General features: G+C 53.7%; 1 protein-coding gene across 1 annotated transcript; it reads right to left on the reverse strand.

The window, feature by feature from the left end:
* Positions 1-187: 187 nt before the first annotated feature.
* Positions 188-17636, reverse strand: LOC142596437 (carbonic anhydrase 9-like). The gene is made up of 13 exons (XM_075725534.1): positions 17438-17636; positions 13196-13202; positions 8290-8306; positions 6885-7055; positions 4454-4596; positions 3665-3757; positions 3322-3388; positions 2795-2952; positions 2526-2652; positions 890-913; positions 664-690; positions 426-519; positions 188-251 (listed from the first exon to the last, which is right to left on the reverse strand). The coding sequence occupies exons 1-13, from the start codon at positions 17634-17636 to the stop codon at positions 188-190; spliced, it is 1191 nt and encodes a 396-aa protein (XP_075581649.1).
* Between the last annotated feature and the right edge of the window lie 2559 nt (positions 17637-20195).

Consider the following 20195-nt stretch of genomic DNA (forward strand, 5'->3'; position numbering starts at 1 on the left):
TTTTTTTTTTAAATAACAAATATCTGCTGAGGCCAGATGCTGCCCCAGGCAAACAGTCCATGTGGGTAGCCTGTGTGGCCAAAGGATGCTGGAACACTGGCCCTCAGCCTGGGGCAGGAGCGAGGGGGGTGGGGGGGGTGGGGCAGGCTGAGCCAGCAGGGCCAGGACCTCTGCAGAGGCATGGGGCTCACATGGTGTTGTCGGTGGTGGCTGCCGTGTAGATGACCTTGGATTTGGTTGGTGAGTCCAGCCTGGGGGGGTGGTGGTGGGGGGAATGTGTGTGTGGTGTTAGAGCAGGCAGGGGGGCCCTGCTAACCCATGTTGCTGCCTGGGAGACCACCCTTAACCCCACTTCCCATGCCCCAGACTGACCCCTGCCACCCCCTGGGGCCCCTCCTCCTGCAGCTCCCCATCTCATCGCTCACCATTTGTTCTGACTGTGGTGCTTGTAGCTGTACAGCAGGAAGGCCAGTGCCATGATGGCAAAGAGCACCCCAAAGAGCATGGCCAGCACGTCCCCTGCAAGCAAGCCAAGCACAGGCATGTTGCACGGGATGGTCCCCTGTGGCTACCGGACGAGGGAGATGGGGCAAGGCTGGAGAAGGCCGGTGGCCCGAAGGCAGAGGGGACATGAAGGCAGCAGCCTGAGCTGAGCATGTTTACCTGCCTGAAATGAAGAACTGGAGTGTTCTGCAAGAGACAAAGACAAGAGGATGCCTGTGAGAGCCAGCTGTGTAGATGCTAGGGCAGCCCTGCACCCCCACCATGGCTGCCTGCCCCCCAGCTCAGCACACAGCTGCCAGGACCCCCCCTTCCCAGGCAGGTACACAGGTACACCGGTACACCCTGCTGGCTGCCTTCCCCTCCTTCAGGCCAGCACCTCACCTACCTGCTGCGGCTGAGCCGTTGCTATCTGGAAGAGAGACAGCGCAGTCAAGAGGTTGCCAGAGGTGTTTGGGGAGGGAAGAGTCAAGCCTGTGGGGCTTCAGGCCATGCTGCCAAAGCAGGGCTGCCTGCAAGATTCCCCATCGCCCATGAGCAGACAGGGGAGAGCTGCCCTCTGCATCCCCAGCAGCTTGCAAGCCTGGCCCCAACACCCTGCCAAAAGCATTAAGGGAAAGGAAGGGGGGGGAATTTAAAAAAAAAAAAAAAAAAAAAATTCCTTGAACCACAGCCCACGCAAAAGCCTCACTGAGTCCAGCCAGAAACTCCCCCACTGCAACTGCTGCTGCCCAGGAAGTGGGCAGGCAGGGAGCAGAGCACCGCAGCACCCCATGACCATGTCAAACCCTGCAGGAGACCCTGGAGAGGGACATGGGGCAAGCCTGGCAGGCAGCAACCACAGGGACAGCTGCCTGCAGCAAGATGGTGAGCAGCTCCCTGGGAGGAGATAGTTGGCCGTTGCTAGCCCCGGTTGCCCCAGCCTCAGTGGCTGGAGGCTTTGGAACAGCTTCTGCAAGAAAGCTAAAGAAAGGCTTGGCGGTAAGTGGAAAATATGATATAGTATCTAACAGGTTTACAAAAAATAGAGCATGCCAGCCTAACCCAATATCCTTCTTTGATAAGTGATATTCTAGAAAAAAGAAAATGTGGTAGATTTTATCTCTCCTGTCTTCAGTGAAGCATTTGATGTAGTGCCACATGGGAAACTGCTAGCCAGGCTGAAGACCATGTGATTAAAAGCCTATCGCCGTTAGCGAGCTGGCTGCAGGTGGGAAGTGCCCTGCACTGGTGTGTGGTTACTGAGGCATTGCCCAAGGGCCTGCGACCAAGCACGCATGCTGTTTCTATTAGTTACCTTGACACAAAGCGTAGGAAATGCCATCAAAACAGAAAAGGAACAGGATGTTGGACAAAAAACACCCCAGTGACCTCAGAGAGCAGCAACAGGCAATAATTCAGTGATGCGGAGCGATAGTCACACCTGAGGGTTAACAAAAATTTCACTCATCACTGGAAACCACCAATGCAAGAAAGGCCTTCGAGGACAAACTGAAAACAGGCAGATGGGGATGCGTCGGGCAGGGAACCGTGTGCCTGACCAGGATGGCTGCATTACCCCACTGGCAGAGCACAGCCTTCAGGAGGGGTCCCCTGCACTGCCCTTTCTGCAGTTCTTGGCATTTGGCAGTGGGGTGCTCGCTGCAAGCCTGTACCTTTGCAGCTCCTACTGAATTTAGCTATTGCTTCTGGAGATGAAGAATCTGGCTGGGATGCTAGGAGTTGGCTATTTGCTCTTGATCATACATCCCCCAGCCATGCTACTGTTGCTTCTGCAAGGCCAAGGACAAAATAGTTCCTAGAAACCAATCTTCCCCGTGCAGGGAGAGACAAGTGCAGAAACGGGGGAGAGCGTGACCCTGAGACCAGCGCTGCCACAAGTCACCTGCCAGGCAGGGCTAACCCATGCAAATGCTGCATTTCCAAAAGAGATGCGAAGCCTCAACTGCTGCTCCTTGCCCCGTCCCTGCATCCCCGCAGCTGGGTGCAGCCTGAGCACATTCACATGCTCCTTACCAGAAGGCAGCTGCTTTGCCAAAAGGAGGGTGGTCTGGAAACTTGCCAGGACAGCAGCAGGTCCTGCACCAGCTGGAACTTGTTCTGCAGAGGTTTGCTGTCATTGTTCCTCAGGCTTGTCACCAGCACTGACATCTGGAAGGAGAGCAGCATGAGCAGAGATGGGCGTGTCCCACCTTTGGGAGCCAGGCGAGCCCCAGGGGACCAATGTGTATGGTGCGTGCTTGTGGGGAGAGGCTGGGCAAGACTGAGCATGGAGCTCATTGCCCTGATGGACCTGGTCATGAGAGAGCAGCATGGTCTGGTTGAAGACTGTCCACTTCACCATCTGGTAGCAGAAAGGAGTGGTCAGAGAGCCACTGTAGTGAAAGTAGAGTTTTGGGTTGGGAGGCAGCAGGCCTGCAATGTTGAATCCAGGCACCAAGACTTCCTCGCCTGGGAGGAGAAACACTGTGGGAGAAAGTGGGGCAACCCCTCAGGGGACAACAGGCAGGACCAGCATGGAGATCATGGGAACAGACCTGACCTGGAGCATCACCCCCAGCCCAGCTTGGCACCACATGTGCCAGGGTCCACCCTGCTGCATCCAGTGTGCTGGAGAAAGGGCAGTAGGTTTGCCCTGGAGGCAGGGGAAAGCATTTGTGAGCAGAGAGCACCTTGGAAAGCTGTTTCTGTACAAGCTTTGCAATGCTCCCCTTCTCACATACACATGGCAAACACCTGCTGCAGCCTCTCTGCCATGCAGCGGGTTTCTCTGCTGGGCTGCAGCCCCTGAGACAAGTACTAGGTAGGACAGGGCCTTACCTTCTCTTTGGATTTTGCACAGATGCTCAAGTATTTCCTGATAGTATGGCTTCTCCCTTGGCCCAACCTGCAACACAGAAACCCCACAGAAATGACAAGCACAGGGGCTGAATGGAGACCAGGTGGTGATGGCAGTGCCAGCAGGGAAGAATCGCTCCCTGCAAGGGGCACCCTGTCCCAGTGAACCCTTCCTCCCATCAGGGCTGCCCTGCCCTCTCTCTCTCCAGGTACATTTGCACCTTTGCCTGTCCCCAAAACTGTACCTGACTCTGCCCCCCCAGTCCCACTCCCCCCCAGCACTGTTCCTACCCCTTCTTGCCCAGGGCTGAGCTATGAGACTCACCTCCAGGAAGGCTCCCAGTACGGCCAGACCATCCGGGTGGACTATTGCCTCCTTAAAGCTGTCATACTTGGTGCTGTAGTGGACCATGTGGATCTGGAAGGGAAACATGCAACCCTGATGTAGGATGGGCACCTCCAGGAGGTGCTCACCCCCATGGGGCTCTGGAGCAAGGGCTGTGAGAGACATGCACCCCTGCCGAGCACCCCTCTTAGGAAGGGAATATGCTGGTGGAACCAAGAAAGTGTGCCACTGCGAAGCAGCAAGTGTGAAGGGCTGCCCACAGGAACTTCCCTGCTCACAGACAGCAAACCAGTACGCTGCCCTAGATACCAGGGGGTCGTACTGCAGAGCTGGGCTTGGTTTGAGGACAACACTAGTGAAGGATGAATAAAACCAGATGGGATCTGCAGAGCAGGAAGACACTGTGTACAGAGTAAACAGTCCCTGCAGCTCCCAAAGCAGGCTGCTCAGGACTGGGCTGCAGCACAGGGACAGGCTGCACTGCTCACATGTGGCCAGCCCCAGCTCACCTGCAGGCAGAGCGTCCTGTTTCCTCCTCACTTCTGCACCGCAGGCTGCAGCGTGAGTTTGGCTCTTGTTTTGGGCACTTGGCACCAAAGCGTGGGCTCCTACACTGAACTCCGCTGCTGCAGAGCTGCCCAGGGAGCAGGGATCCTGGCCAAGTGGTTACAGCATTCATCCAGTGACAACCAGGACCATGGCCTAGGAGCAGGACAGCACTCCAGCACCAGGAGAGGAAAGGCTGCATCCACCACAAGGGTTCCTTACCTCCACAGCAAAGTGGTGCCCGTTGATGGTGTGCTCCGAGCCAGGTCCCAACAGGGAGCCCCAGTGCAGATGCAGCTGCACGGCTTGGTACTGCTGGGCATAGTCACTGGTGATGGCCAGTGACTGGGGCAGCTCAACGACAACTGCAAGGGCAGAAGGAAGAGGTCAGTCAGTAAAACACAAAGCCCAGTCCATCCCACAGGTACACAGAGATGTCTCAAGGGAAAGAAACACCCTGGGCTTGTGGAAATTTGCCACAAACAAGCTTGCTTTCAATATTTAATGAGGCTATGGGTGGGTCAATGTCCAGAGCTGTGCCAATGCAACAGGCTTCAATTTTCCGCTTCAGGTAGCGAGACACCCTGGTAAATACATCAGCTTCAAAAATAGCTGCTATGAAAATGCTGGAAAGTGAACAGCCCCCCCCCAAGACTCCCAGGGACCAGCTCCAAGCCAGATGTTATCCAACAATTTATTCAGTAAGTGAGAATAATATAAAGAGACTGTGGACAAAATTAATAGAGAAAGATATTGGTAGAGTGGTGAAAGCAGGACAGTCAAGGACAGAGAGCTGCAGCACTTGGCAAGCTGGGACCATTCAAAGTGGCCTGTGAGTGTCTGACCAGCACTGGAGCTGGTGACACAGTAGCATTAAATCTTCTGAAAGCATTTAGAGCTAAAACTTTGCCTCTTTGGGTACAGTAAATACATATTTGGGTTTGCCTTTTACTTTAATGTGGTTTAGCCAGGTATCTTGGACTCATAGAATGCTTTGGGTTGGAAGGGACCTTGAGAGATCATTGAGCCCAACCCCCCCTGCAGTGAGCAGGGATTGAACCTGTGAACTTGGCATTATTAGCACCATGCTCTAACCAACTGAGCTAACCCAGCTGGTCACCCTCATACAGCAGTGTGGCAGATCTAAAAGCTGAGTTACCTGGACATGCAGCAAAAATATCAGGAGCATCCCTGGACCCCGAGAAAGGCTATCCTATCCTTCTAAGCACCTTTTCCTCATTTTTAAAAATCAACTCTTTTCCTACCTCCTCCTTTATAGGTGAAGTGTCTCTTAGTTACATCACAGAGCTCGGGCACAGATTTGGGATTAACAACGTAACAGGGCTGTGACGGGTCATTTGTCCTCTGTGGCGTTCCCTGCCACTGGGCTCAGAGATACAAAACTCAAATACCAGAAGCAGGAGACTGCTCCCTCCCTGGGAATTTATCTGCTTTTACATTTCTTTTGTATATCTAAATCAGTACATTCCTTCTACTAGTTACCAGAGTCATTTTCAGGTCCTTGCAAAAGCTTATACAGTGTATATACTTTATATTACAAAAAAGGAGTAACTGTACAAATACCTTAGTAGATTTGCAACTTTTTATTTATGGCTTTTCAATAAAGCAGACCAGCAGTTGCCAGAATAAAAAAAAGCATCTTATAAGCATGTGAGAAACGACTTCTCCCCCACCACGGGGGCTTGAACACCAAGCAACACCAGATGCCAGGGTGTCTAAAATAGCAACTAGTTTAACTCTGCAGGCATGCTAGGGCAGGAGGAAATAATATAAAGCTCTGTGCATGCACTGCATGGCTGATCTGACCATGCACAGTGAGTCCAACCTGCTGAGTTTGCTGTATACACAGATCAGCTCCATCTTGCTAGCTACCAGGGCAAGGAGGTGCCTTATCACACCTTCAGCGAGTTTAAGTCCCTGTCTCCGCCAGCTTTTCTTAGCTTAGGGACTGGCAGACACCAGCACACACAAAACACTCAACGTGCTCCCAGAAAGAGCCAGTAGCAACCAGGACCACCATCCCCAGCTGTGGGGTGGTGAGCGGGAAGGAGATGGGTTTTTTCCCTCCATATCTTGACATGGTGAGACTGATACTAAAATAATGTGAAGAAGTTGTGTCTGGACTTTCCAAATAAACATTCTAAAACTGGAAAAGGAAAAAACCCTACAAAACATCTTAAGAACCTGAGATAGTGTCCTAAAGCACAGACTTAAAGAAGTTGGCCAATGTTGTGTCCTAAAAGACTGAGAAGTAGGTACCTTAAAGGCTAAGCCACATCAGAGACTTTAATAGTCCTTTAAAAGTGAAATGCAGGAGAAGAACCAGTTTCTGCAAACCTGCATCAGAAATACCAGGGACACATTTTTAAAGGAAACGTGGGTTGTAACAAATTCCTGGAGCAAGCAGCGAGTTCTCCATCTCCTGGTTTCTCCCCTCCAGCCAGGAAAGCACATGGACCTGTAAAGGCTCAGCAGCCCAATGCTTCCCTTTTGGCCTTGAAGGCAATGCGACTGCAGCCTGCAAGAGAATCCCCTTCCCAGAGCCCAGGGGAAGGGTGTCAGAGAAGCCTGGCCCTGCCAGGAAAGGCTAAGAAGGCTCTGCCTGCACTCCAGCCTGTGCCTTTGTACCCACCTGTGTGCCCACTATTCCTGAGCTTGAGCTTCTCATTGGCAGGCAGGCTGTAGCCAGAGACCTGGATCGGCCACAGCTGGGGGCTGAACATGGTCCTGGCTGTGTCAATGTTGATGCACGACTGCATGATGCCCACACAGCCCGGGTAGTCCACACCCCAGTGCTCCTGGTCTGGTACGGGGAGGGAGGGAGGGAGTGTCAGTGAGACCACCCAGGCAAGGAGTCTGCCAGAAAGGCAGGTGGTGGGCACTGGCCAGGGAATAAGCCATGCACGCAAGGTTAGTTTCCACCAAGTTAGCTTGGGAGCAGCTCTGTGCCACCATGTGACTGCATGCAGCTGTATCAGGAAAGGTCTCAGAGTGTGGTGAGCTACCAGGAAAGTCTATTTTAGGGGTGTTTGGAAAGAGCGCAAGAAGATAATTTACAAATGGACTTTGCAGGTCGAGGAGCTGCTGCTCTGCAGCTCATCACACACTTGCTGCCTTGCACAGCCTGGCCTCTGGCAGGTATCACTTTGCCTGCTCTGCTACCTGAGCCCCACAAGCAAGGTGCCACAGTGCTGCTGGGATCATGCAAGCCCACAGCCACAGGTCTGATGGGTTCCTGGCTGTAGCTGTGCTGGTACAGCCCTGCAGAGGGCCAGCTCACATGGTTGGGGTGACTGCTTAAATTGCTGCTTCTCCACAGCACCATAGCTGGGATAAGCATGGCTGATGCCCCCAAAACCTCCCCTTGCACCACAGGGGCTGCTTCTAGCACATCTTGGGCCAGCGCAAGCCCAGGCTCACCTTGCCAGCCCCTCATAGGACCCCTGTAAAGACTGAGCTGGGCATTAGCAGGTCCAAGCCAGCCCCTGGTCCCAAGCAGAGTGATGGTGCCAGGGCCTGGCCCACCACTGTGGCAGGAAGGGGTGCATTTGCACTAGAGCTGCAGCAATGCCCATCACAGGTACTGTGGAGAAGCCCCCCAAGCCATGGTGGGAGAGCAGGGCCAGGCAGGATAGGGAGGGAAGGGGACAGAGGTGAGGACACAAGCTAATCCCTGAGCAGGTCAAAGTCCCAGCATGGGCTGCAAGTCCAGCCTGGAGAGCCCAGCCTGCTTCCCAGTTTGGCACAGGATCAGGCAAGCACCCATTCAGGGAGGAGCCCTGCCCTGAGGGGCATCCCCCCACACCCAGGGGGCCCTTGATGCAGCTGCTGCTTCCTGCTCAAATCAGAGCAACCCCCAGCTCTTCAGCCCATCTTGTGCCCAGGTTCAGGCACCACTGAGGTGGCAGGGTCAGGTAGGAGGGAAGGGCGAGCCACGGAGTGTGCACAGGAACCCTGTAATCATTAACCACGTCTGGCTCAGGCCCAGGGTCTGCTGGGTGATAGGAAAAAACCAGGAGTAACTGCAGGGTATTTACCTTCATAGCTCCAGTGACTGCAGTCAGGACCTTGAAAAGGAGAAAAAAACCCCACATGAATGGAAGGGAAATGGCAGCAGACACACCTCTGCCAGGCAGCACTCCTGGCCCCGGCAGCAGGTCCCTGGGCTCCCACTACACCCCTCTGCCTTCAATCCCCCTCCCTGCCTTCGCTTTCCCACTCCTCCCCCTGCCCCAGTGAGGGGGATGCTCCCGGAGGGCACTGCCTCCTCTGAGCAGCGCCAGGTCTCCTGCATGCTTTGGCCAGAGGGAAAACCCCAGGGCTTGACACTTTGTTATCATCCTTATAATGGAAAAATCACAGATATTGGCTTCCATCATTGAGCAACTGTACCAGCGCTCCTGCAGCTACTCTGGAGCAGCCAAAACCTCCCACTATCCCAAGACAAAGCACTTAATGAGACAGGTCTGCAGCTTCCCTGCTCAGGTTCTGTAAGCAAGAGCAGACAGGGAAGTGGCTGTCCTGGTGGCACTCCTGCGATGCTGAAGCACTGGAGGAGGTGTGGGGGAAGAGCAGCTCCCACACCACGAAGAATTTGGGTAGCAAGTTGCATTGCACCGCACAGACACCCTCCTCCCACTGGGGAAAACAACCCCAGGACTCACAGCAGAGGAAGCAAATGAGCACCAAAACTTCGTCTTCCTCAACAGCAGGTGCCCCTAGCCACAGGGGCAGACTGCCACAGGAAAATGTGCCAGACCAAACATGCAGCTTCCATCCTGGCAGCCCCCTGCCCCAACTCACCTGACCACCCAAATTCCTACACAAAGGTGTGTAAGGGTCCTACCTCATGCAAACCCTTTTCCTAGGAAAAGCAGAGGGTAAGATGGGGAAGCCCATGCCAGGACCTCTGCACACCCCATGTCACCCATGGGGCACATGGCAGCCACAGCAGGGCAGGATGCACTCTTGGTGCAGGACATGCTGGCGTGCCCTGAGCCTCCCAGAGCTGGGGGCGTCCCCGGTGTGCAGACCTGGAGGGAGCAAAGCCCTCCTGGGGCAGGTTCTGAGGATACGACAGTGCTCCACACACCATCACTCTCCTCTGGAGCTGCCAGCAAAGCCCAGGCTCCCAGCATGTCGCTGGAGCTGGCCTTAGAGGTGCCCCAGAGCCTCTTCTCAGACACCCCTGACCAAACACCTTGGCTATCACCAGCCCTTCCACAAGCAACCAGCTCCAGGCAAAGGGACACAGGACTTGGATTTGCCCCAAGCAGAGAAACACAGCCCATAAGGATTATGCCCCTGCCCTGACTGGCACAATGGGTAATTCATGGGCTCCTCCTCTGACTTGTCCTTACCAGCACACTCACCATGGGCACAGCGCTGGTGCAGACAGGCTGTTGTCCCACCTGGGGTGGATCAGGCTTGGGGCAAGGGAGTGCATGCACCCAGCAGCAAGGGGCAGCACCCACACCCACCTCCATCAGCTGCCCAGGGTGCAAGGACATGGAGGAGCATTTAGCAGGTACAGTCCAGCCCTGATATGGTCTCCGTCCCTCAGTGGGGCAAATGCCTGCCAGCCCAGCCAGGATACAGGAGTAGCTTGGCAGGTGCTGCTCTGGTCCCCGTCCCTGCTGCTGACAACGGCTATCGACAGCCACTTGCTATTAATAGGAGTGGATTCCAGCTCAGGGGTGAGAAAAGACATCTGGGCCTTGGAAAGTATGCCTCTTCCTATGTGAGGCCCCAAGCCCACGCTCTCTGCTGGAGCACGTCTTCTCCCTTGGAAAGCCTCATGGTGCCAGGTCTCCTTTCTGCTGAACTGCTGCCATTCACCAGAAAAGAGGCGGCTGCGCCTCGGTGGTGGGTGCTGCAGCAGTTTGCGCACCCTGCCCTACTTCAGAGTACCCACAGCCCCAGAAGGAGCTGCAAAGCACTCCCAAAAATGTAGAGGGAAACAACCTAGCTGCTGCCCACTGCTGTGATGAGCACATTGGGAGATAACATGCAAGAAGAGGACTCCTTGCAGGGGTCCCAGCAGGAAAACCTAGCAGGGCACCAACAGGAGCTGACTGCCATTGCAGGTGAGAAAGCCTCTGTGTTCAGCCACACAGAGCCCCCCTTCCCCCAATAGCCCACAATCCAGTGGAGTTTCCCCCTTTCACTTGCTTCCTCTTTCGTGCTTTCTCCTCCTGTTGCTCACTCCCTCTCAGCCCTCCCATTTTGGGATACTGGCGCTGCCGCAAGCACCAGCTTTCTTCCCTCCTTGACATCCAATACCATCCAACGGCACTTTCCTGCTGAGTTCAGGCAGACACTGCTGTTACCAGCATGCTGCTCAGCATGTCCTGCAGCCTGGGAGAAAGGATAGGAGCAGCTTTTGGCAGGGTGAGGAGCCGGCACGACCACGGGCCACTGCTAATCTCATGTAGGAAAGGCACTGATGCAGCAGGCTGCTCCCAGGAGACCTCACCACAGGGATTAGGGATGGACCACACACCCAAGGGACTCCTAATCATTTGCATGGAGCAAGAGACACCCCTCAGAAGAGCCAGGCAATATGGAAGGAGACCAGAGGGTCTGCCCTCTGTGTCTGCCCCCTCTTTTCACATTTTAGGGTGTACACAGCCTGAAGCTGCTGCAGGACACCTGACAATGCTGAAATGTAGGACAGCATCCATGTGCCTTTCAGTGTGGATGCTGCCTGGCAGCAACACAGCCATCGGTGCTGCCTGCTTGCCTTGAACTCCAGCAAAAGAAGTTTGATGGCTTGTACGCAGAAGGCAGGGCAGTAGGCTCACTTCTGGCTTAGACATCCTGCTCTCTTATCATCTGGGCACACAATGCCCTGTGCTCAGCCACAGGGAGAACTCAGATCCTGCCAGAGCCTCTTCTTTCTGCTGGGACCCAGCCCTGGGCCAGACCCAGGTCTGCTGGTCAAAGGCCTGTGGGATGAGACTGGTTCACAAGGGGATGCCAGGGCAGGACCACCTTGCTGTACCCCCAAGGAAGAAGCCCTTGTCTGCAGATCAGTCCCAGACTGTGGGGGGACCAGTGGAGCTTGCAGCCCAGAGAAGAGGGAAAACAAGGTGTTAGTCCTGATGCTCAGTAAGCCAGGAGCTACCAGGACATGCAGAGATGCAGAGTGAAAGCCCCAAAGCAGGGACCAGCCACAGCAGCCAGGTCCCAGCCTACAAAACATCCAAGCACCTTGTCCCTTGAAAGCGATAACCTGATCACAGTACCCAGGCTGTGCTGCCATGCTCACAGCCAGCTCCCCAGGCCAGTCTGTGGCAAGCACAGTGCTGGCATGGGGTCTGGGCAGCAGGGCACACAACCCGAGCATCCTTCTACCAAGCCCCCCACCAAGGATTCTCTCTACAGGAAGGCTGTGCCTTCCCAGCCCTGCCTCCACAAGCACAGCCTTGGTTTCTCCATCCAGACACACCCCATGCAGAGCCCATGCTCTTTTCAGCCCAGGACACTGCCTTGTGCACTGCCCATGGGGACACTGACCCCTCCCAAGCCTGGCTACATTAAAGCCCCTTGGTGTTTATAAACTCTGACCCATTGCAAGCCTTTGGGATCAGCCTTTAATTTGCCACCAGTAGTGCAGGTCGGCACAGGGATTGTTCTTTGTGGTCCTGGGGGAGAACTGCTTGGGCTGCAGGGCCTGAGACCAGGCCCCACAGAGGGGCAAGGGTTTGGGTGGGGGAAAGCATAGGGCAGGCTTTACACCAGGGCACATTCCTGCTCCTTGTGAACCCAACTGCCCCAGCAAGTACCAGGGAAAAGAAGAAACAATCACAGAGCACTGCAGAGAAAGGGCCATCCCAGCAGAAGGGATAAAAATGGGGAAATTCCAGGGGACAGATCAGTGCTTGGAGCTGGGGAATGAGATGAATAAGTGGGATTAAGCAAGAGAAATGGGCTCAGCTGGACAAAAAGGGCATTGGGGGATGATCAAGAAGAGGACACAGAGATCAGGGCAGGTCTGAATAGGAGGGAGAGAAGAAACAGGCTGCAGTGAGAAAGGGAGTTACTGTTTCCCAAAGACACCCATAACACAGGACTTCAGTCTCTAAGCAAGCCCATGGAAAAGCCTCAGTGACAACCCCTGGCTTGTGCCAAGTACCCAGGGCTGGGGGGCCACCAGCCCTACCTCACACACAAGCCTCGAGGAAAAGGGAGCCAGCACATCACCCAGCAGCAGTGCAGAGGCATGCAGCTTCTAGTGCCTGGCAGGAGCTTTTGTGGATCCAAACCGAGACCTGCTCCCTCATGGAACTCTAGACAGATCTTTAGCCTATAACACCAGCACAACGTGGGACAGGCTGCCTGTTCCTTACCTACCTCCCTGCCACCTCCCACCTCCTTTTCCCCATCTCCATCCCAAACTCCCCACCCACCCCAAACTCCACGCTGTGCCCTGCCGCTTCCTGCCAGCACACCACTGAAACAAAAAATCACGGATACTATTTCTCAAAGTCCGAACCTCTCCATAGGAGGAAACGGAGTATTCAGAAAGTTCCCGAAATAAAACTCAATAGCAACAAAATTATTATTAAGCAGGCATCCTTTATTACAGCACTAGGCAGCACTGGGGATCATTCCACCATGAGTGCTCCAACGATTTGGCAAACTTCCAAAGATTATATACTATAAAGTCATACATATTCATAGGATTTCCGAGAATTCATCTACATAAACATGAGATTTCCTGTAAGCTCATTAATATATGCAAATGTCCAATCCGCATGCATAGTCATCCTCTTTGGTGGTCTTCGGGGGTCCTCCAGTGGTCTCCGATAGTCTTCCTCACTTGTCTGCTAGTTGAACTTTAGGCCTCCTTTGTCCATATATGGTCACTGAATTAGCTCATCAGTCCTTCAGCCTTGGAATGTTACAAAACCAGTTCCTTGAGTGCTCATCTCAAGGCACAGGTGTCCTGAGTCTATGTTATCAGTGTTTTACACAGGAAGCCTAACGAGCTTGCTTAAGGTCTGTTTTAATTGTGCCAGACAAGGAGTCACCTTCTTTGAAATATCTGTCCTATTTGTCTACTCTGCTCAGCAAATAACTAAAACTATCTGGGTCAGGGATTGTCAGGGGTTTAGCCCCTTTCAGTAGAACTTCAAGCACTGACAATGGAAACATCCTGCTACAAAGAAGGTTGTAAAGATAAGGGAAGGCCACAAATGTGAGGTCAGCAGTGTAAAAGGGATCATCTTGCCCCAGAAGATGCTGAGAAATCGGGCGATTGCAGAAGCATGGTAACTGAAGGAAAGGTAATTCTGGCAGGGGGAGATTGCGACCACCGACTCAATTGAGGGACGAAAGGACTAACCCCCCTACTCCTTTTGAGCATGTGCAGTGAATTAAAATCACACTGTAGCTTTAAAACTAAGCGGAAAAGATACAGACCAATGGAAGAAGAGGATGCTCAGTCAGTTCAATGATTATGTATTAGGTAGGCGTGGTGTGTTAACTGTCATGTATAAATGTCAAAATGAACGTCAGTAGGTGTGCTTGATTTGTGGAAATATTCCACCTTGCACCCAGCGTCGAATAAAGTAATGCCTGCTCTTTAATGCATCAAGATTATTACCCGTTGCTGGTTATACAGGTGGGTAGTGATGAGATTACAGAGAGAAGTCCTAAGGCAATGAAGAGGGACTTCAGGGCACTGGGGCGATTGGTCGCAGGATCGGGAGCGCAGGTAGTGTTTTCCTCAATCCCGTCAGTGGCAGCAAGGAATGCTGAAAGGAATGGGAAAACTCACCTGATTAACAGGTGGCTCAGAGGCTGGTGCCATTGGTGGAAATTTGGGTTTTTTGATCATGGGGAGGTCTACACGGCACCGGGCCTGCTGGCGGCTGATGGAGATCAGCTGTCTCCAAAGGGGAAAAGGATTCTCGCCCATGAGTTGGCAGGACTCATTGAGAAGGCTTTAAACTAGGTTTGAAGGGGGAAGGGGATATACACGGGCCCGCTAATGAGGAGCCCAGGGGCAGCACAACAACGTTGGGGGCGAAATCGATAGCCCAGCTTAAGTGCATCTACACCAATGCACGTAGCATGGGCAACAAACAGGAGGAGCTGGAGGCCCTTGTGCAGCAGGATGGCTATGACATAGTTGCCATCACAGAAACGTGGTGGGACGACTCTCATGACTGGAGTGCTGCACTGGAGGGCTATAAGCTCTTCAGAAGGGATAGGCATGGAAGGAGAGGCGGTGGGGTGGCTCTGTATGTTAGGGAGTGTTTCGACTGCATAGAGCTTGACAGTGGTGATGACAAGGTGGAATGCTTATGGGTAAGGATGAGGGGGAAGGCCGGAAAGGCGGATGTCCTGTTGGGAGTCTGCTATAGACCACCCAACCAGGATGTAGAGGTAGATGAGGCATTCTATAAATGGCTGGCAGAAGTCCCACAATCGCTAGCCCTTGTTCTCATGGGGGACTTCAACTTGCCAGACATCTGCTGGAAATACCACACAGCAGAGAGGCAGCAGTCTTGGAAGTTCCTAGAGTATGTGGGGGATAACTATCTAATGCAGCTGGTAAGTGAGCCTACCAGGGGAGGTGCCCTGCTTGACCTGCTGTTTACCAACAGAGAAGGGCTTGTGGGAAATGTCAAGGTCGGAGGCCGTCTCGGGCTTAGCGACCACGACATGATAAAGTTCTCAATTTTGGGTGATGCTAAGCGGAGGGGCAGCAAAACTATTACCATGGACTTCCGGAGGGCAGACTTTGGCCTCTTAAGGACCCTGGTTGGGAAAGTCCCTTGGGAGGCGGTCCTGAATGGCAAAGGGGTCCAGGAAGGCTGGGCCCTCTTCAAGAAGGAAGTCTTAAGGGCGCAGGAGCGGGCTGTCCCCGTGTGTCGTAAGACCAACCGGTGGGGAAATCGACCGGCCTGGCTGAATAGGGAGCTTTTGCAGGGACTCAGGGAAAAAAGGAGAGTCTACCACCTTTGGAAGAAGGGGCGGGCAACTCAGGAGGAGTACAGGGATCTTGTTAGGTCATGCAGGGAGGAAATTAGAAAAGCAAAAGCCCAGCTAGAACTCAATCTGGCCAGTGCTGTAAAAGACAATAAAAAATGCTTTTATAAGTACATCAGCAATAAAAGGAGAGCCAAGGAGGATCTCCATTCTTTGCTGGATGTGGGGGGGAACATTGTCACCGAGGACAAGGAAAAGGCTGAAGTACTTAACGCCTTCTTTGCCTCTGTGTTCAACAGCCAGACCGGTCATCCCCAGGGTACTCAGCCCCCTGAGCTAGAGGATAGGGATGGGGAGCAGAATGGAGCCCCCATAATCCAGGAGGAAGCAGTTAATGACCTGCTACGCCACCTGGACGCTCACAAGTCTATGGGGCCGGATGGGATCCACCCGAGAGTACTGAGGGAGCTGGCGGAGGAGCTCGCCAAGCCACTCTCCATCATCTATCAGCAGTCCTGGTTAACAGGGGAGGTCCCTGATGACTGGAGGCTTGCCAATGTGACACCCATCTACAAGAAGGGCCGGAAGGAGGACCCGGGGAACTACAGGCCTGTCAGCCTGACCTCAGTGCCGGGAAAGATTATGGAGAGGTTCATCTTGAGCAAACTCCACAGGGAAGTACAGGTCAACCAGGGGATCAGACCTAGCCAGCATGGGTTCACGAAAGGCAGGTCCTGCTTGACCAACCTGATCTCCTTCTATGACCTGGTGACCCGCCTGGTAGATGATGGAAAGGCTGTGGATGTCATCTACCTGGACTTTAGCAAAGCTTTTGACACCGCCTCGCATAATATCCTCCTCGGGAAGCTGGCAGCTCACGGCTTGGACAGGCATACTCTTCGCTGGGTAAAGAACTGGTTGGGTGGCCGAGCCCAGAGAGTTGTGGTAAATGGTGTTAAGTCCAGTTGGCAGCCGGTCACGAGCGGTGTTCCCCAGGGCTCTGTTTTAGGGCCAGTCTTGTTCAATATCTTTACCAATGATCTGGATGAGGGGATCGAGTGCACCCTCACTAAGTTTGCAGATGACACCAAACTGGGTGGGAGTGTCGATCTGCTGGAGGGTAGGATGGCCCTGCAGAGGGACCTGGATAGGCTGGATCGATGGGCCGTGGCCAACTGTATGAGGTTCAACAAGGCCAAGTGCCGGGTCCTGCACTTTGGTCACAACAACCCCATGCAACGCTACAGGCTTGGGGAGGAGTGGCTGGAAAGCTGCCTGGCCGAAAAGGATCTGGGGGTGTTGGTAGATAGCCGGCTGAACATGAGCCAGCAGTGTGCCCAGGTGGCCAAGAAGGCCAACAGCATCCTGGCTTGTATCAGGAATGGTGTGGCCAGCAGGAGCAGGGAGGTGATTGTCCCCCTGTACTCGGCGCTGGTGAGGCTGCACCTGGAATACTGTGTCCAGTTTTGGGCCCCTCAATACAAGAAGGACATTGAGGTGCTGGAGCGTGTTCAGAGACGGGCAACAAGGCTGGTGAAGGGTCAGGAGAACAAGTCTTATGAGGAGCTGCTGAGGGAACTGGGGTTGTTTAGCCTGGAGAAGAGGAGGCTGAGGGGAGACCTTATCGCTCTCTACAACTACCTGAAAGGAGGTTGTAGTGAGGTGGGTGTTGGTCTCTTCTCCCAATTAGCTAGCGATAGGACGAGAGGAAATGGGCTCAAGCTGCGCCAGGGGAGGTTTAGGCTGGAAATTAGGAAAAATTTCTTCATGGAAAGGGTGGTCAAGCGTTGGAACAGGCTGCCCAGAGAGGTGGTGGAGTCACCATCCCTGGAAGTGTTCAAAAAACGGGTAGATGTGGCACTTCGGGACATGGTTTAGTCTAGTCTACCCTTGATTGGTTTAGGTGGGCTTGGTAGTGTAGGTTAATGGTTGGACTGGATGATCTTAAAGGTCTTTTCCAACCTAGACGATTCTATGATTCTAAGTATTAGAGAGTTTTCCTCACGATTTCGGTGACACCCCCAGCATTGGGGACCCCCCCCCCCCCAAACATTTGGAGCCCAAATCCAGGATCCCATGCAGTGGGGTGCTTTGTGCATCTGTGACCCCAAACCCAGCAAGGGGGGGAAGCCCCATGCATCAGGGACCCCAAACTCAGTACTGGGGTGCCCCACACATCAAGGTGCCCGTGCACCAGGGACCCCAAACCCAATGCCCGGTGCATCAGGGCACCCCCCGACTCACCTCTCTCCCGGGAGTGCGGGAGGTCCTCGCCGCCGTGCTCCTGCTCGTGCTCGCTGCCGGCGCGGCCCAGAGCGGCCAGGAGCAGGAGGGAGACCCGCAGCGCGGCGCGGCGTGGCTCATCTCCAGCAAGTGCGCGGGTGCGGCGTGAGACGGCTGGTGGCAGCTCCGTGCATGCCTGCCCGCAGGGCCACGCGTACATGAGAGCAAGCGGGAAGAAGGCAGCAGCTCTGACTTACGCCACCATTACCTTTTATAGAGGCTGGCGGCAAAGTCTGCCTTCGCCCGTCCCGGCCAGGTGAGCCGCCCGACGCAGGACTCGAACTGGTGGTGCCCCCAGGGGTGGGGGGCGCGGCGGGGGCTGCCCCCACCCCAGCCCCCCGCCGACAGCTGCGTGGGACGCGCGTCCGGGCCCCTGCGCGGGGGGGGGGGGGGGAGACCCTGTCGGTCCCTCGGACCCCTCATCGGTGGGTGTCCCTTCTCTTCTACAATGTACAGTTAAGAAAAGCATTTCTTTCTGTTGAGGCCAAAGGATGATACAACCCCACTCTGGACAGAAGTCCTGCCTCTCTACTGCTCCTCAGAAGAGGTGGGAAGTGTGTAGGTGCAGCTTAGTATATGTATGTAGCGTACCTGGATCCCAAAAAGCTTTGAACCAGTTTCTGCACCAAATGTCCTTAGTCCATCTCATCCTATAACATGCTGGTCTCTGTGTCAAGCAGACAGGCAATGGAAGGTAGGATGGCAGGTCAGTTTTCAAGGTGGAGGGAGGTACCAGTGATGCTTCCCCGGGAGCTGCACTAGGGCTTGCGCTTTTCAGCATTTTCATAAACGGTCTGAAAAAGCACATGAGCAGTGATGGGACAGAATTAGCTGCAACACTAATTTAGGGCAGTAAAGGACTGAAGATGTTTTGAAGAGTTCAAGGGGGCAATAGTGGTGCTGGGTGACCGGACACAACAGCAGATTGCGGTCCGTGTTGGTAGATGCAAAGTGCTGCACGGGTGGTGTAATCAAGGATGCACTGCACGAGGGTGGACTTAAATTAGCTAATGTAACTTGCAGAAGAGATCAGAATCATGGTGATGTCAGCTCACTGCTTGCCAAGAAAAAAGTGAAGTAAACATCAGGGATTATCAAGAAAGAAACAAAGAACAACACTCCCCCCCCCCCCCCCCCCCCCGCCATCCTGCTGTTGTATAAATCTTTGGTGAAACCTCCTCTCAGTTATTGCCCACACTTTTGTTTCTCCCATCACAAAAGGGACAGAATCAGAAACAGCAGGCACATGGCCCCAGGGCTGTTCAGGGGCAGGGGTGGTTTCCATGCAAGGAAGGAGCAAAGCAGGTATGGCTGCCCAGCCGGTGAAGTGAAGTCTGTGCCTGTAGCATCCCAGCTTGTACAGGATTGGGGAGCAGGGAACAAGCACTTACTCTCTCGGGATAGTGGATTTAGGGCACAATCAACCAAAATCATCAAGCAGGAAGTTTGATCCCAAACAGCAAAGTATTTTTTCATGCGCTGCAGAAGGGAAGGGGGAACTCCTTTCCCCAAACATGTAATTTTTGCACACGCAAGAAAATATTGGACAAGTTAATGGACTCCTTGCTCTGCGGTGCTGCCAGAGTCCCAAATCTGTGCTGTGCCCCATGGGCCCCACACCTCTGCTAAACCAGTTTGCCCAGCTGTTTCCCAGCCTAAATCACTGGTCATCCCAGCACCTTCCTTTATGAATGTGCTCAGCATAGCTCCTGTGAATACATCCACATCCACAGACCTGCCACTGTCATCACTGAGACAGGGCTCAAGACCTGTCAAGCGGTACAGGAAATCCTGCTGGGGCTGGATTTTGTGCTGAGCAGAAGGAACCTCTCCTGAAAAGCTGGCAGCTGGGAACACAAGCCGCTGCACTGACCCTTTGCAACCTGGCACCATGGGTTCCTGCCCTCCGCTGTGCCAGAAATGTTCCCTTGCACCTGGCCTCTCCAGTGAGTCATGTCACTGGTGGTGACCTGCAGGTAGGATCAATGTGCTCCCAAACTGCAGACTTTATCCTGATTCACCTTGTTCCTCCCAACACCAGATAAGCTGAACCATCAGATAAGAAGACATTCATTTATCAAGGCTCAAGGAAATAGGACTGTGGGGGGGAAACAAACCATAAACCACAATTCCAACACTCTCCTTCTCACGTTCCTGTAGTTTATCTTATTAATGGTCTTTATCCTGAATGAAGAGGAAGAAGGCAGCTGGATATGGCAGAGGAAGGACAGGCTCAGTCTATCACTTTTTCAGGACAAGCCCCATGCGGTTCCCACCTCACACCTGTTTGCTTCCCCAGACAGGTTACTCTGTGTTCCCTGCTTCGACTCCACGCAAATGGAGTAATTGTGGAGCTGTCACCTTTGCTGCCCTGTCTTTCTTAGGTTTCATTGTCCTCCCTCTTCATTACTCTTCGAGGCTGCACATACCATATCACAGAAGCTGTAATTGCACGTGTCTTCCTTTCACCTAACATCTCTTATACTTTGTCAGCTTTTTTGTAGAGATGATACTTGGCAGCTGGAGACATTGTTAGAATGAAAGGTGACTCCATCATCAGGGCACTTTGTCTGGATGTGCCTTCTGGGAATGCCGCAGGTTGTGGATTACAGCTCCATCCCACGAGCCTTGAAGGCCAGGTGGAAGAGCACAACATTTGTCCTCTACAAGGTTCACGCCAATGTAATATCCTCACCAAAAGGTGTCCCCCAGGCTTCTC

The sequence above is a fragment of the Pelecanus crispus genome, chromosome W, assembly GCF_030463565.1.
Source record: "Pelecanus crispus isolate bPelCri1 chromosome W, bPelCri1.pri, whole genome shotgun sequence".
Lineage (NCBI taxonomy): Eukaryota > Metazoa > Chordata > Aves > Pelecaniformes > Pelecanidae > Pelecanus > Pelecanus crispus.

Bases quoted from the DNA above. Each gene is read 5' to 3' on its own strand.
- LOC142596437 (XM_075725534.1), bottom strand. From the start codon at position 17,636: ATGTACGCGTGGCCCTGCGGGCAGGCATGCACGGAGCTGCCACCAGCC. The intron at 3,758-4,453 runs GTAAGGAACCCT...TTTCCCTTCCAG, and splicing joins GGCACCACTTTGCTGTGGAG to ATCCACATGGTCCACTACAG. The intron at 3,389-3,664 runs GTGAGTCTCATA...TCTGTGTTGCAG, and splicing joins TACTGGGAGCCTTCCTGGAG to GTTGGGCCAAGGGAGAAGCC.